This window comes from Natator depressus, chromosome 3 (genome assembly GCF_965152275.1).
Source record: "Natator depressus isolate rNatDep1 chromosome 3, rNatDep2.hap1, whole genome shotgun sequence".
In the NCBI taxonomy this organism is placed as follows: domain Eukaryota; kingdom Metazoa; phylum Chordata; order Testudines; family Cheloniidae; genus Natator; species Natator depressus.
In genome coordinates this window covers 84,559,824-84,577,036 of record NC_134236.1, presented here as the reverse complement: position 1 = coordinate 84,577,036, position 17,213 = coordinate 84,559,824, and the positions used below count along the sequence as shown (strand labels likewise).

Genomic DNA, 17,213 nt, shown 5'->3' with positions numbered 1-17,213 from the left:
TTCTGAGGGATTTCGCCAAAATTAAACATAAAAATAGTTATTACAAACAGTAATGCAGTTCTCTTCAGTTTTACTTCTAATCTCTGTGTAATAGCAAGTTCCTGTTAAAAATACTATTGCATCTTTATTTACAATACAAACAAGGGGACATTCATTTTGTCAAGAAAACAATATGTGCTCTGAGTAGGAGATGTGTTATGTACACTTCAAGGATTTAAAAAAATTGGAAAAACATACCTGGCACGATTTATTTGTGGTCTTGCATGTTTTGTATATTTTCAGGGGGCAAAAATAAAAACGTAAGCATGACTTGAACACTTTTTGACAATAATTGAAATGAAAAAATGGTAACTTTTTCAGAACCTTTTAAATATTATGGCTGGGAAATATCTGCAGAAGATCTAGATGAAGAAGCAGATGACTTGCAGGCAGAAGGGGAGGCTGATGAAGAATCAGAAGAGGAAGAGCAAGAAGAAAATGATGAAGAAGTGAGCAATACTGGCTTTGTTAGTTTATCATTTTACTTTGACTCATTATGGGTTTGAGTTTAACCTCAGACAAAGCAGATTTATTAAGCTGTGTGCCTAAATATTTTTGATCCAAATTCAACATCCCACAAAAACGCCCACAGAATATGTACACTCATAAATTGCTAAAGCAATTTCATTGTACTCCTGTATTCTGACTGGCAATGGTGTTATTCCACTAAGCAGAGAGCACAAATATTCTGTGCTTGTAAGGAGAGTGTGCATAGCCAGTATTCCCAGATGATTGCGGGGAGGGGTGCATATCAGCATGCAGATCCACCATCTGGCCTAATTTCTGAATGACTTTCTGTAACTGCTTTTGTGGTGGACCTGTATATTTTGGATAAGCTAGAAGTTTATGGGAAATTCTGCCATCTGTCTGATCAGCTCTTGAAGACGTGAAATGCTATGTGAGTGCTACGTATAAGTATCATTCCTTTTCCCTGTATTATTCCAATATATAGCACAGTCATATTCTGCTAATTATATAGGGGAGTGCCTGCCTTACTATTTGTTTATGTTTTCAGAACCACCAACTATTTTATAAGATATTTTGGCAGTATTATTAAGGGCCACATTTAAAGTAGTTTATTTTTGTTGTCTCTTTTGGCCTAAGAGGTTAGCCAGTTTTCAGAGCCTTGCCATTTTTCTGTTTGTTAGGAGGAGAAATTGATGGTATAAGTCAGGTATTTCTTTGGTGCTATCCTGTTTATTTACAGAGAATGTATAGAAAGTCCTGTTTCCCTGAACACATAGAAACAACAACTGGCAAGTTTCCTTGCTCACAGTTTTTAGGCCTTCCTTCCCGAGTAGTCCACCACCCCACAGAGCATTGTCTCTCGGCTCTCACTGAAGGCTGTGCTCACAACTGCTTCTCCCACTGTCTGTACTACTTCTCTGAAACACACTTAGCTTGCAAAAACAATACCCTAGCCTCTACATTTGCAACCAGTCCCAGGGAAGCCCCTCAGAGCATACAGTTTCTCTGCTCGGGCTTTGCCATGTGGCCTAGTGTCTTGTGCAGTAACCTCCTAGTTTCCATCTGTCACCACATAAAGGGGCATTTAATTACTCCTTCTTTCCATTTAGCCTGATAAAAGGGTGCATAGCATACCCATAAGATTTAACTAAGTTTGACTGTCTATAGGTCAAAGACCTGCTTCATTAATACCTTCCAGCATAACATTACCTTGCCCTCACAAATTTGCACATGTAAATATTACATGTGCATTCACATAGTTACTCATAATTCCACATACATTCAGGTAGATAAGCAATTACCTGAATTGAGTATAAATATTATATTTGCAAATTGGTACATATGAAAAATTTGCACACACAAATTTGGAGATTGTTTGGGAGCTAGTTTGTAAATTTAGCAGTAAGTATTTAGAGTACCCTGTATTCAAACATTTGTAATTAGGAATGAGTGTAAGATATAAAGTTTGGATTGGGTCTAGATTTCAAATGCCCTAGAATTCAAGGGAGTGTTTAGATCTGGAGCTTTGCTTTATCACTGTCTCTGAAAGTAATGTACTGTAATGTACTTGAAATGGGAAGTATGTGTACAGAATATTTTATATATAATGTTTTTCTACTTGATCCAAAGACTTCTTGACAATTTTCTCTAAAACCATTGTGTATTATCAGGATGAAGATAAAATTAATGAAAAGAAGAGACACATGGGAGACACGAAACACTTTTGTCCAGTGAGTCTGAAGGAGAACTTTGTCCTTTTCCCAGGGATTGCTGAACATGGAGCTATATATAGAGAAAAATTTTACTATTTTTCAAGTCCTGAGTCCAGAGAAAAGTTTTTGGAGAACCCTGAGGAGTATGTGGCTCACAAGGAACCATTACAAGTGAGAAAATGTTAAAACTATTTATAATAGATTGTTAATAAGAGGTTGATATTACACATAATTTTCCATCCTTCATTACAATTATTTTTGTTGTTGTTTCTGTGTTGCTGCAAGTGTGCTAGGCACTTCACAGAAACAAGAAAGATGTGCCCCCTCCCCAACATGTTTACAATCTAAATGTAGGCCCAACACAGTAAATAAAGGTTATGAACAAAGGGGGTGTCATAAATATAAAGGGAAGGATAACCACCTTTCTGTATACAGTGCTATAAAATCCCTCCTGGCCAGAGGCAACATCCTGTTACCTGTAAAGGGTTAAGATGCTCAACTAACCTGGTTGGCACCTGACCCAAAGGACCAATAAGGGGACAAGATACTTTCAAATCTTGGTGTGGGGGAAGGCTTTTGTGTGTGCTCTTTGTTTATGCCATGGTTCTCTCTTGGGACTGAGAAAGGCCAGACAGAAATCCATCTTCTCCAACCCATCCTAATCCAAGTCTCCAATATTGCAACCAGTATAGGTAAACCAGGCAAGGCAGATTAGTTTATCTTTTCTTTTATGGGAATTTTCCCTGTGTTAAGAGGGAGGTTTATTCCTATTTTCTGTAACTTTAATGTCTTGCCAAGAGGGGGATCCTCTGTGTTTTGAATCTGAATACCCTGTAAAGTATTTTCCATCCTGATTTTACAGAGGTGATTTTTACCTTTCTTTTTTTTAATAAAATCCTTCTTTTAAGAACCTGACTAATTTTTCCATTGTTCCAAGATCCAGAGGTTTGGATCTTTGATGATTTTGTAACAAATTGGTTCGGATATTATTCTCAAGCCTCTCCAGGAAAGGGGGTGTGTAGGGCTTGGGGGGATACTTTGGGGGAAGACGTCTCCAAGTGGGCTCTTTCCCTGTTCTTTGTTTAAAACGCTTGGTGGTGGCAGCATACTGTTCAAGGACAAGGCAAAGTTTGTACCTTGGGGAAGCTTTTAACCTAAGCTGGTAAGAATAAGTTTAGGGGGTCTTTCATGCGGGTCCCACACCTGTACCCTAGAGTTCAGAGTAGGGAAGGAACCCTGACAGGGGGAAAGGGAAGGTGTCATGGAGTCCCTGGGCGATGCTCTGGAACTGCTCCCAAGAAGCCAGTCAGGACTCTGGGGAAGTCTCCTTTCTGTGAGCAGACTGTCTTCAGGACACACAGCTCACACAGCTTCCACCTTCCTGGGTCTGACCTCGGAACATTCAGCATCCTCCTCCTCCGTGCGCTTCCCACAGCGAGTCCGCCCAGGTGGGGTCCTGGGGAAGCCAGAGGGTCCTGCCCCCCAACTCCGCAGTCAGACAGGACTCTGAACCAACCAGTAAAACAGAGGTTTATTAGACAACAGGAACGTGGTCTAAAACAGAGGTTGTAGGTACAGAGAACAGGACCCCTCAGCTGGGTTCATTTTGGGGGGCAGTGAGCCAGACAACCACGTCTGCACTTCACTCCACATCCCCAGCCAGCCCAAACTGAAACTCTCTCCAGCCCCTCCTCCTCTGGGCTTTGTCCCTTTCCTGGGCCAGGAGGTCACCTGATTCCTTTGTTCTCCAACACCTTTAGCTCTCACCTTGCAAGGGGGAAGGGCCAGGCCATCAGTTGCCAGGAAACAGGGTATTGGCCATTCTCTGTGTCCAGACCCCTGCACACACCTGCCCTCTAGGGCTCTGCAATGATCATACACCCTTATCCCACCACCTAGATACCTAAGAACTGCATAGGGGAAACTGAGGCACCCCCACAATATTCAGAGGAAACATTAAGGACAGTCCCGCTTCATCACAGAAGGGTAGGGCAAAGATTTACAATAATATTACATGCTTACTCAGTAAGACATATACACATGTTGATGGCTCTGTTAAAGTAGTTTTTTGTTCATTAATTATTGTTGTTAACTCACTTCTCATAAGTGAAATAAGGGTCAGAGGAGAATGGGAGTGGGTGGGAGGTTGAAATAAGAAGAATAAAAAGGGTGAAATAGAGGGGCAGAAGGGAAAGGGGTTAATGTACTGTTTTTTATCTACTGTATATGTAATTCACTGTAGTTTTAAACATTGAAATGCAAAATGCATGTGTGCTTATGCTGCTTTTGGGGGTACTTTTTTTATATTAGAGGCCCTGAAATTTAGGATTAATTCAACAAAGTGTATACAACCATAACTTAAGTGCACCCTAGTGTAGAAATTGTTATAAAAGTATTCTTAATTCTTTCTGGCAGGCTCCTCCCTTAAGAGTGTGCCTGCTGGGCACACATGGAGCAGGTAAAACTACCTGTGGTCGATGGCTAGCTGACAAATTAGGAATTTTCCATATTCAGTTTGAAGAACATCTACAGGAAATGATCATGCCCAAAACTCAAAAGAGAGTTGGACTTGAATTTGACGAGGAACCTGAGGAAGATCAGATTGACATGGAAACTCTCTTTCAGGAATTGGGAAACACCTCTCAGACCAATACAGAAACTGAAAGTGAAAGTGCACATGAAAATGAAAATGACAAAAATAAAGAGGTATTAATAGTAATTAGTAGTATCCTTTTTTTTTAGAGGCCAAATACTCGGTATTGCCAGTCCCAAGAACTACAATCCATTTCCTATTACTGTCTTGACTCCCTCCCCTCCTAATTTATTTCCTTGGATAAAATAGTTTGAGAACCATTGATTAATGCATCATCATGCACAGAGAACTTATTACTTTTAGGACTGATGTGTTACAGATGTACATAGTAAACCACTTTACATTAACTTCTGCTTTCTGAATTTAGCTGAACAGGGTGCAGAGGAATGCATCAGGAGAAGGGGTCTTAGACAAAATTTTTCAGTTTTTAAAACTAATTAATTTTAGCTAATGGGCAGCTAACTAGTAACCAAAATCCTTAGGAAGCACAGTGTAATGTGACTTGCCTTCATTAATATTTCAAAATAAAGTTAAACGTTGAAAGTATTTGTAATATTCCAAAAATGATCCTATAATGAGTGTTTCCATGCAAAAACTTCAGTCATTCATATAAACCAGGGGTGGCCAACCTGAGCCTGAGAAGGAGCCAGAATTTACCAATGTACATTGCCAAAGAGCCATGATAATACGTCAGCAGCCCCCCATCAGCTGCCCCCGCTCCCAGCGCCTCCCACCCACTGGCAGCCCTGCTGATCAGCGCCTCTCACTCCCTCCAGATCAGCTGTTTTGTGGCATGCAGGAGGCTCTGGGTGGGAGGGGGAGGAGTGAGGGCACGGCAGGCTCAGGGGAGGGCACGAGAAGGGATGGAGTGGGGGCAGGGCCTGTGGCAGAGCCAGGGGTTGAGCAGTGAGTACCCCTGGCACACTGGAAAGTTGGCATCTGTAGCTCCAGCCCTGGAGTCAGTGCCTATACAAGGAGCCACATATTAACTTCTGAAGAGCTGCTTGTGGCTCCGGAGCCACAGGTTGGCCACCCCTGGTATAAACAATAATGTCACAGTAAAAACAATAGGGTATTGGTTTAGCTTTTTGAAAGAAGCAACACTTCCCTGATCACCCCCCCCCCCACTCTAACTTCTCTGCCCAAGACTGGGCAGAACTCTCCCACTCTACCTCCCCCCTGCTTTGGACCCCCACTACATTCCCTTGTATCCCCTAAATATGCCTCCTGCTCCCCCCAGTGCCCTCTTTTCCCCTCCACTTTTGCTAGGGAGGCTATTCATCCAGTTTTAACTGGACAGTCCTCTTTTTGGGTGATTTGTCCCCTGTCTGGCACAAAGACAAAACTGAAGTGTTTTGTCTAGTATTGGACAGCTGATGCCATTTTTAAGAGCACAACACTTTGCCCCCTCCATCATGACCTCACATGCATAGTGTACACAAATTCACACAGATAGAGCAGGGTGGCATGCTCTTAAAAATGGTGCTTATGTGGTGGGACATTGCATGCACCATGCGTATAAGGTCACATCAGTGGGGTGGAGCAGCACACTCTAAAAAATGGTACCCTCTATGTGATGTGACTTTGCATGCACCATGTATGTGAGGTCACGCCAGCAGGGGTGAGGTCACGCTTTTCCCAGAAGTACCAGAATATCTGGTATTCAGGGAATACATGAATGGCCATCATATACTTTTCAGTGTCTCTACTGCCCCTCATAGTCTCTGGTTCCAGTCTAGCCCTCTGAACCATAGAGTGACAGTCTGTTGCCTTTGAGCATGTGTGATGGGGTTTACAGATACCATACTAAGGTTAAAGGAATGGTGAAGCAGTATTGAGCCAAGAAAGCCCTGCCCCTCAGCAGTAGCCTGGCGTGCTGCCTATGGAGGACCTGCTTAAAAGAGAGGTCTGGTGGAGAGAACATAGAGGAGAGTCTGGCTGCAAGAAGGCAGACAGGCTGCAGCTGCTGACCAGAGCCATTTACAGGGGAAGGACCAGGACTGTGAGTAAAACTCAGCTGGTTTCCTCCTTACCTGTTTCTAAGAGGGAAACAACTAAAATATGACGGTGAGCTGGGAAGCATCCTCCCACACCCAGCTGAAGGCCTGAACTACGGAGACTGTAAGCAGAAGGCTAGTGCTACACCCTAAACTGAAGAGAAAAGAGGGAAGATAGAGAGCAACCCAGGGGGAGGCGGCTCTGGAGTGGCAGCCGAAACGACTGAGCCACGCCTTGCCTCTCTCCCCTTGGCCCCTGGGCCAGGGACCCAGTAGAGTGGAAGGGCCAAGGTCCCCCTTCCCTTCTCTTCTCCCTCAGCTGCCTGAGAGACCCAGAGGTCTCTGGGGGAAAGGGTGATGAACAATGATCTGGCTGCCATGCCCTGGACTGCCTGGAAAAGCTGCCTTAAGGCTAGGTTGCCAACTTTGACTGGATGAATTCCTGGAGATTTCATCACATGACATCATCTTTAATTAAATATTAATCTTTAATTCCTGGAGACTCAGGTCAATCTGTGAGGGTTGGCAACCCTAGGCTCAGAGAGACTGTTTTCTGACCACTAGGCATCCTGGCCCTTGAGAGAAGCCTGTTCCAGCATGGTTCAGTCTCACTGAAAACAGTAGCAGACAAGTTTATTAAGAAAAAGAGTACTTGTGGCACCTTAGAGACTAACAAATTTATTTGAGCATAAGCTTTCGTGAGCTGTAGCTACAGCTCACGAAAGCTTATGCTCAAATAAATTTGTTAGTCTCTAAGGTGCCACAAGTACTCCTTTTCTTTTTGCGAATACAGACTAACATGGCTGCTACTCTGAAACCTAACTTTATTAAGAGCAGCCTAACTTCCACATGCAGAGAGACTGTAGGGGAATGGTGGCCATCTTGCTGCCTTAAGTCCCATTGACAGTAATGGAAATGTTTACCATTTTGAATAAGGGAAAATTTATGAGCTGGTAGCCTCTCATTGTGTTACATAAGAACTGCCATACTGGGTCAGCCAAATGGTCCATTTAGTCCAGTATCCTGTCTCCAAGAGTGGCTAGTTACAGAACTTCAGGGGGAATGTACAGAAGAAGGCAATTTTGTCTTCCCTTCCCAGCTTCTGGCAGTCAGAGGTTTAGGGTCACCCCTAGGATGAGGTTCAATCCCTGACCATCTTGGCTAATAGCCACTGATGGACCTATCCTCCATGAGCTTATCTAGTTCTTTTTTTAACCCAGTTATACTTTTGGCCATCACAACATCTCATGGCAATGAGTTTCACAGGTTAATTGTGTGTGTGTGAAAAAGTATTTCCTCATATTTGTATTAAACCTGTTTTCATGAGACAAGTTAAAGGAAACAAAATTGCTACAGTCAAAATAAAATTGCAAGAGTTGGCAATACTGGATATAGAAGAACAGTTTGCAGGCTACCTGTAATTGTTTTCTGCACTATTATCTAGTTTAGCATAATAAAAATAAGCAATAACAATTCTTTCCACTAAAATCTAATGTAGCTGTTTACAGTGTTCATCGTACAATGTGTCAAATACTTTTCAGAGGGAGATAAAATAGGCAGAATGCTCCCTAGAATTGGGTACAGCTACCCTCAAATTGACTGACAGATAAAACTCATGAGTGGAGGAAAGCAAAAGCAGAGTGAGGCAAAACTGAAATTCAGAAGCAGTAACTATGCAAATATATATTTGCATAGTTATATATATAACAAATAAAAACTATGTTAAAGGAACATAGAATTAATGTGAATCCTTGATTAAGCCTCCTTGAATATATGCATTATGATTCAGTCTTTAATTACAAGGTCACATACTGTTTTTTCACATTCTGTACACAGGGTGAACCTGATGTGGGGATGAATCAGGATAGTGTAGTTAAGGAGGCTGTTGTCTATAGGACCCCTGCTTCATTTGTTGCAGAAGATGGAAAGTGTATAGTGATTGAGGCATGTAATTTCCAGAAGAGAAAGGATGGTCTCATAGTTAGGGCAGTTGACTGATGCCTTGGAAAATTGGATTCTATTCCTGCCTCTGCCATAGAGTTCCGATGTGATTCTAAGCAAGGCAAGCAGAATTTTCCTAGCTCAGGGGTTCCCAAACTGAGGCACAGAGAGATTAATTTCACTATTTTTTCATGCCCAATTTGAGATGCCTAGAACCTGTTTTTTAAGAGTAGGTAGCATTATATACCATTTTATATGTTCAAAGCACAGCTCCCAATGACTTCAGTTGCAGCTGGGAGGCTCAACACTTCTGCCAATCAGACTCCAAACTGACGAACAGTTAGTGACCATCTAGGACAGGGGTTCCCAAACTTGGTTTGCGGCTTGTTCAGGGTAAGCCCCTGCTGGACCACGAGACGGTTTGTTTACCTGAGCATCTGCAAGTACAGCCACTCGCAGCTTTCAGTGGCCGTGGTTCGCCATTCCCAGCCAATGGAAGCTGCGGGAAGTCTGACTGGCAGAAGTGTTGAGCCTCACAGCTGCAACTGAAGTAATTGGGAGCTGTGCTTTGAACATATAAAATGCTATATAATGCTACCTACTCTTAAAAAAACAGGTTCTAGGCATCTCAAATTGGGCATGAAAAAATAGTGAAATTAATCTCTGTGCTTCAGCTCCCCATCTGTAAAATGGGGACAATACTATCCTCTTCACCTCACAAGGATGATTTGAAAGTAAGTTGTTTGTGGAGCACTCAGTTACTATAGTGATGAGCACCATAGAAAAGCACATGAGGAAGCAACCATTACCATTCAAACCTGCTTTTTTATTTTTAAATTAAACCTGTGATTCTCAGCTAATCATTCCAGGAGCAGGAGATTTAGGAAAAACACCGCATATCATGAGATTCTTGAATAAAATTATGAGAGTTTCCAATACTATACCATTGACCCTAAGTGCCCTATACAGAAGGCATAGACTATTATGTAGGAATTTAGCTCACACAACTCCTGTCTAGATATGTACTAGTATTAACCATGTAAAGTATAATGAAAACTCTTCAAGCCATAGTTTGGTATTATGCATCAAGTATAATTCATGAGTTTATTTGGTACCTAACATGAAGTAAATCTTTACTAACTCCTCACTATCCTTCCAGCTAAGGAGATCTAGATGGTAATCTCTTCAGGGCATGTCCACATTATCCCTTTAATTAGCTAAAGAGATAGTTGTAGTGTAAGGCACCTTTCTTCTTTGAGGAGTGTCCCTGTGGGTACTCCACTTTAGGTGTCTTGACGCCCTGCACTTGTAATCAGAGGCTTGTGGTAGCAGTGCCCAGTTGGGCCGTGCACACACTGTAGCTGTCTCCCACTGCTCCGAGCAGTTACATAGCGTTGCACAGCCAACCATCCCCCAGTTCCTTCTCTATTGCCTTTGGCTTGAGTCGGAGTGATCAGCAGCGCCCTCTCTGACCTCATATAAAACTTATAGTAGATAGTTTATAGTGATAGTGTTGGCTTAATTGTAGTTAGTTTCCCTATCCCCTTGCCTGACTCTAATTTCTTTAAAATTAAAAAAAAAATAATCCTTTTCCTTCCATGTCTATCCCTCCTTCTCTGGTAGGTGTACAGCCTTAGCCTCAAACAGGGTTTACCTTATTTTTTTCTCTAAGAGGTCGACTCTCTCAGGCATGTCCGGCTCACCTGGCTTTAAATGCTGCCTGACTTGCAGACTCTCCATACCAGTCTCTGACTGTCACGCTCAGCGTCCGCTGCCTTGGCAGGACGCACATTACACAAAAGTGCCCATGCTTCAGAAAACTGACAGCTAGGACAAGAAAAGCCAGGGATCTCCAACTGCCACTCCTCATGATGGTGAAATCCCTCAGGACAACCTCCGACCCTGAGTCCAGATCACTCACTGGCCAACGGTCACCAACGGCAGCCTCTGTCGGGGTTCTGCTTCAACAACAGCTGCCAAGGAGCCTACTTCTAGAAATGCTACCATAAACAGGTCGCAGACATCCTTGCATTGAGAATTGCCTAAAAAAAGCAATCTCCAACTGAAAAATCTGCCCCGGTATTGATGGCACCGAGACCGCCAGACTGCGAGGCACCAGTAACATCCAGCACCGAGAGTTCCTGAAGAGCTAAGACCCTATGTGGGCAGGCTCTAATGGAGGTTCACACAGCAAAGTGAAGCCTTCCAGCTCGGCACCCATGGAGCCAACGAAGATCTCGGCACTGAGTGGTACAATGACGCCACCCCTGTTGTACCTATGTCACACAGCTCTAAATCCTCGGCAGGGGGTAGCTTCAACTCATGCTCCCGGGCTGTCCACCTTGCCATCTCCAGCATCAAGCCTCACGGTTCCACAGCAATTCATGAGGCCTGCAGACCTGATAGTGGCTTCAGTGCCTGAATCTCCTCTACTCAGCATCAAGGGTACCCCATCCAGATCGGTATCAATCCAGCTGACTACTCTCTGCAGGTCAGTGCCACCTATCTCCAGTGATGAGGAAGAAGAGGATGCTGCAATAATATATACTCCTCGCCATTCCTCACCCATGCCAGGATCATCTCATCGCCAACCACCTGCAGATATACAAGGATGGTATGATCACCCATAGACACCACTCCCCATACCATTCCCACTTAACTGGTCATACTGGGATCCATGAGCAAAGTCTAGGGCCCAAAACCTCAAGCCCCCTAGCCCTACTAGGTCCAGATCAGCTCTTTCACCAACTGTCCCAGCACCCTCAGAAACACAGGAGGAAGACACTGAGGAACCTGAAGACACAGCCAAACATGACACATGTCGCCTACTCACCTCTCTTCGTCATCACTGCACGAAACCATAATACCACCACCAGCCGCTACTGGGGATGATTTCAAATACTTTCAGGAACTCTTCAAAAGGTAGCCGAATCCCTAAACATTTCACTAGAACAGCTACCAGAAGCCCAACATAAGGTCACAGACATACTCCAGGCTTCCCCTTCGGCAAAGATAGCTCTGCCAATTAATGATGAAATCATGGAGCCTGCAAAAATAATCTGGCAGACACCTGCTACAACACCACCCTCGTGTAAAAGGTCCAACAAAACATATTACATGTCAGCAAAAGGGGCTGAGTTCCTATTTACACACCCCACACCAAATTCCTTAGTAGTGGAGGTGGTCACCCAAAGAAGGAAACAACACCAGTCCCAAACAACCCCATGTGATAAGGATTGGAAAAGGCTAGACCTTTTCACGTGGAAAGCTTATTCCTCAGCTACACTTCAGTTCCACATAGCCAACTATGTGGCCCCACTAGCAAAATATACACAATCTGTTATCCAAAATGTCAACTTTTATTGAAAAATTATCAGATGACAAAAAAGAACAGTACAAGGAAAACATTTCTGAAGGGTCTCTGATCACCAGGACAGCTCTCCAGGCCACCCTGGACTCTGCAGACATGGCAGCACGATCCCTCATGACATCTGTGGTCATGCATCGTGCATCATGGCTCCACCTCTCTGGATTCTCAAGGGAGGTCCAGGCAATAATCGGGGACTTACCCTTTGAGGGGCAGAAACTATTTGCAGACAAAACCAATGTCTCATTACACACCCTAAAAGACTCAAGGATGAACTTAAAGACCCTTGGCATTTACATACCTGCAAATAAAAACAAACAGAGCCTGTTTTACAATAAGAGATTCCGGTCTACGCCATACTCTCAGCCCCAAAGACAATACGACCAATGGCGGAAACGAAAACAGAACAGATGTCAGCGGAACCAAGATCAGCCTTCGATGTCTCAATAATCTACCTCTAGACAATCATTTTGAAGGTGTGGTCGAGGGGACGAGACCTCCACGCGCTCTGACTCCGGAACCAAAAACGGTCCCCTGTCCATTTGGAGACCGTCTGTCACCATACTACCCAGTTTGGAACACCATCACAACAGACAAATGAGTTTTAGAGATTATCCAAAAGGGCTACTCCATCCCCTTTATTTCTATCCCACCTACCTATCCCCCTTCCCCGGCCCTTTTCAGGGACCCCCTCACGAGCACCTGTTACAACAGGAAATAAACCACCTGGTACAATTAGCTGCCGTGGAACCTGTACCCTCACAACAAAGGGTGAGAGGTTATTCATATTACTTTATAATTCAGAAATAGACTAGATGGTGGGGACACATCCTCCCATCCTGAATTTACGAAAACTCAACAAATTTGTGAGAACACAATGTTTCAAAATGGTGACTAACCACAATAATTCCGGCATTAGAGAAGGGAGATTGGCTCTTGGCCCTCGACCTTCAGAACGCTTATTTTCATATTACCATCTACCCATGACACAGAAGATTCATGCTAGGGAAACAGCATTTCCAATACAGAGTACTACCCTTTGGCCTGTCCTCTGCCCCAGCAGTTTTTTTCCAAGGTTCTTGCTGTCATTGCAGCTCACCTATGCAAACATGGAGTAATGATATTTCCATACTTGGACAACTGCCTCCTATGGGCACCAACAGGGCAAGAAGTGATAAATGCCACGCAGAGCACGACAACCCTTTTCACGAACCTAGGGTTCCACATAAACATGCAAAAGTCCACAATGGTTCCTGTCCAAAAGTTGGAATTCGTAGGAGCCTGTCTCAACTGCCTTAACAGCAACGCTACCCCAACAACACTTCCTCACCCTAGTCAATCTAATTTCAACGGTGAGGGACACCGCACAAACATCCTCCAGAACATGTTTACAACTCTTGGGGCACATGTCAGCAACAACTTTTGTTGTCAAGCATGCCAAACTCCACATGAGATGCTTGCAGGCCTGGCTTCGAACAGTGTATATACTGCACAGATACTCTCTCAACAGACACCTGACAATGCCATGCAGAGTAAAAGACTCGTTAACATGGTGGACACAACCAAATAACATCTGCTCAGGAGTCCCTTTCCATAAAAGAACTCCAACCATGACAATCATAACAGATGCTTCCTTAATAGGTTGCCGGGGGGGGAACATCTACTCAACAATACGGTACAAGGCCCCTGGTCCCCAGCAGAGTCGAACCTTCACATAAACTTACTGGAGCTAAGGGCAGTCCAAAATGCGTGCAACCGCTTTCTCCCTCTAGTCAAGAACAATACCATCAAGATCCTCATAGACAATATAGCAGGCATGTTTTATATAAACCATAAAGGGGGAGGACGATCATACTCCCTATTCATAGAATCATAGAATATCAGGGTTGGAAGGGACCTCAGGAGGTCATCTTGTCCACCCCCCTATGTACAAAGGCAATATGCCTTTGGAACTGGTGCATCACCAACAACATAGAGATATCAGCATCCTATCTGCCAGGATGTCAAAATACAACAGCGGATCTCAGAAACCCACAAGTGGGAGATGGATCCCTGAATTCTCAAGTCCATATTCAAACTATGGGGGTTCCCCACCATAGATCTATTTGCAACAGCTCAGAATGCCAAATGCTCACAATATTGCTCCAGAGTGGGATTAGGACATCACTCCCTAAGTGATGCAATCCTCATAAAATGGGAAGCCCCATTTTCTCTGACCCCACTCCTAAGCAGAGTCATTTACAAGATCAAGCAGGACAAATCCAGTGTCTCTCATTGCGCCCAGATGGCTCAGACAAACGTGGTTCCCATACTTGCATCAGATGGCAGTGAAAGCGCCTCGAACCCTTCCCTTAGTACCTCACCTTCTATCACAAGATGCAGGATGCGTCTGTCACCCCAACCTCACAGTAGTCAACCTCAAGGCCTGGTTACTCCATGGCTGACTGGGGTCAAGAAGGCCTGTTCTGAGGAAGTAAAAGATGTATTACTGAGCAGTTGGAGACTAAGTACAAGAAAGACATATATCCACAAGTGGAAATGATTCTCCACCTGGTGCCAAGATAAACAGTTCTTGCCACAGTTGTCCCCCCAACCAAGAATCCTGGACTATATACTAAGACTTAAAAAATTGAGGCTATCCACATGCTCCATAAGAGTACACTTGGGTGCCATTACCTCCTTCAATGACAAAGTGGACGGGGTCACTATATTTGCTCACCCGATGATTAAACACTTCCTTAAAGGCATTGAAAACATTTATTCCACAATAAGAAACCCTACACCCATGTGGGACCTCAACCTTGTTCTACACGGACTCATGGGAAAGCCATTTGAACTCTTTGCTCTTTGTTTCACTTATCCATGAAGGTGGCTTTCCTTATTGCCATCACATCTGCCAGATGGATGGGAGAATTGGGTGCCTTAATGGCTCACCTACCTTATACAACATTCTTTAAAGATAAAGTAATTCTATGATCGCATCCTAAGTTCATACCTAAAGTTGCGTCCCCCTTTCATTTGAACCAACCCATTTACTTCCCTGTATTTTTTCCTAAGCCACATGCGGATGGGAGGGAGGCCTCACTCCACACATTGGATGTTCTCAGAGCATTAGCTTTCTACATTGAAAGAACAAAAACATTTAGAAAATCACCTAGACTATTTGTTTCCATAACAGAAAGTTCGATGTTCAAACCATCTCAAAACAGAGACTATCCAAATGGATAATCAGGATGTATCCATTTGTGCTACCATAACAACAATCTACAACATCCGCCAGGAGTTCTTACACACTCCACCAGAGCACTGGCAGCATATGTGGCCTATCACTGACATTTGAAGAGCAGCTACCTGGGCATCAGTCCATACTTTCACTAAACACTATGCTTTAGAGAATAATCAGCATCAGATCCTCACTTTGGACTTACGGTTTTAACCACTGTCAATAGATCAACTCCTCTGAGGGGCACTGCTCAACAGTCATCTAAAGTGAAGCTCCCACAGGTACACTCTGCGAAGAAAAAGAGAAGGTTACTCACCTTGTGCAGTAACTGAGCTTCTTCGAGATGTGTGTCCCTGTGGGTGCTCCACTACCCTCCCACCTCCCCTCTACTTCAGAGCTGCAGGCTGATTCTCTGAGAGAGAGATGGAACGGGGACAGTTGGCTGCACACCACTATGTAACCGCTCGGAGTGGCACAAGATGGCTATGGCACATGCGTGGCCCAACTGGGCACTTCCACCACAAATCTCTGATTACAAGCACAGGGTGTCAAGACAGCTAAAGTGGAGCACCCACAGGGACACTTCTCTGAGAAGAAGAGACGGTTACTCACCTTGTGCAGTAACTGAGGTTCTTCGAGATGGTTGTCCCTGTGGGTGCTCCACTACCCTCCCTCCTCCCCTCTAGTTCGGAGTTTCAGGCCAATTATCTGAGGTAGAGAAAGTAAAGGGGGACGGTTGGCTGCACACCGCTATGTAACCACTCAGAGCAGCGAGAGACGGCTATGGTGCACAGGCGACCCAATCAGGCACTGCTACCACAAATATCCTATTACAAACACAGGGCATCAAGACACCTAAAGTGGAGCAATCAAATAAGGAGGTGCAATCAGATAAGTCTGAGAATCACTGCTCTATACCACCTCTGAACTGTCTTGGCAAAGGGGGCATAGCTAGATCAGAGCTAGTTATGCTCTGGTGATCCCCCATGGCTGGAATGGATCCTTGGGGACTGTGGAATGGAGCACAGTTTACAGTAACTCTGAAGTTGCTGTAAATTGGGGGAAGTAAAGAGTAATTGGGGCCATCTTTGCCTCTGCTTCTCGGGTCCCCCATGGAGCAAAACTTGGTTGGGCAAAGCATCTAGTGCACTGCCTTCATACCCCTCCCATTTTCCATAAATTAACTAAACTTTGGTTTTTAATTAGGGCTGGCAAAAAATTAGAAAAAATTTCATGAAAAATTTATCATTTGTTTTTGTCAATGCTTCCAAAAATGTTGACTATCTGTATAGGCGATCAAAAACAGCATGCATTTTTCATGCCAGTTTTCACCCAAATAATCCTGTTTTAAATTTAGTTTCTTTTTTGTTGAAAAATCAAAATTCAGAAATGTTTGACCAACTCTGTTTTTAAAATTGTATGTGAAATAACATACAACAAAATGTAATCAACTAGATTACTTTATTGCTGCTGAACTTAACTGAATAAAAGTTGTACCTGAAATGCATTATCTAACCTTCTGGGTCAGTTAAAGAGAAATGTCATTGTCAAGCAATGTATAGATATTAATTTTTTCATGGTCTTTTGGGTCTCTTTAGATGAAGGAAGTGGTGTTAACTGATGAGGAAGAAATAATCAAAGCGAACATAGTAGAGAATGAGGCATTGACACCAGAAGTGCTTGATAAAATTGTTCCTGAGTGGTGGACAAAAGAGCCAATCCGGTAACTATTATTTACATCAAATTATTTATCTTTTTGTATAATTTCTTTTAATAAACTCAATTTTTGCAATACTAAGTCCACAAATTGTAGATAAGTAATGAATAACATGCAATATATAATCCATTGGATATATAGTATCTTGCAATACCA

At 43.5% G+C, this 17,213-nt stretch overlaps 1 protein-coding gene across 1 annotated transcript in view; it reads left to right on the top strand.

Moving 5' to 3' along the window:
- Positions 1-17,213, top strand: part of AK9 (adenylate kinase 9) — a 228,501-nt gene that overhangs the window by 116,598 nt on the left and 94,690 nt on the right. Inside the window, exons 23-26 of the mRNA XM_074948221.1 lie at positions 361-488; positions 2,178-2,390; positions 4,635-4,925; positions 16,939-17,063. Coding sequence (XP_074804322.1) covers positions 361-488; positions 2,178-2,390; positions 4,635-4,925; positions 16,939-17,063 — 757 coding nt within the window. The remainder of the gene's footprint in view (positions 1-360; positions 489-2,177; positions 2,391-4,634; positions 4,926-16,938; positions 17,064-17,213) is intronic.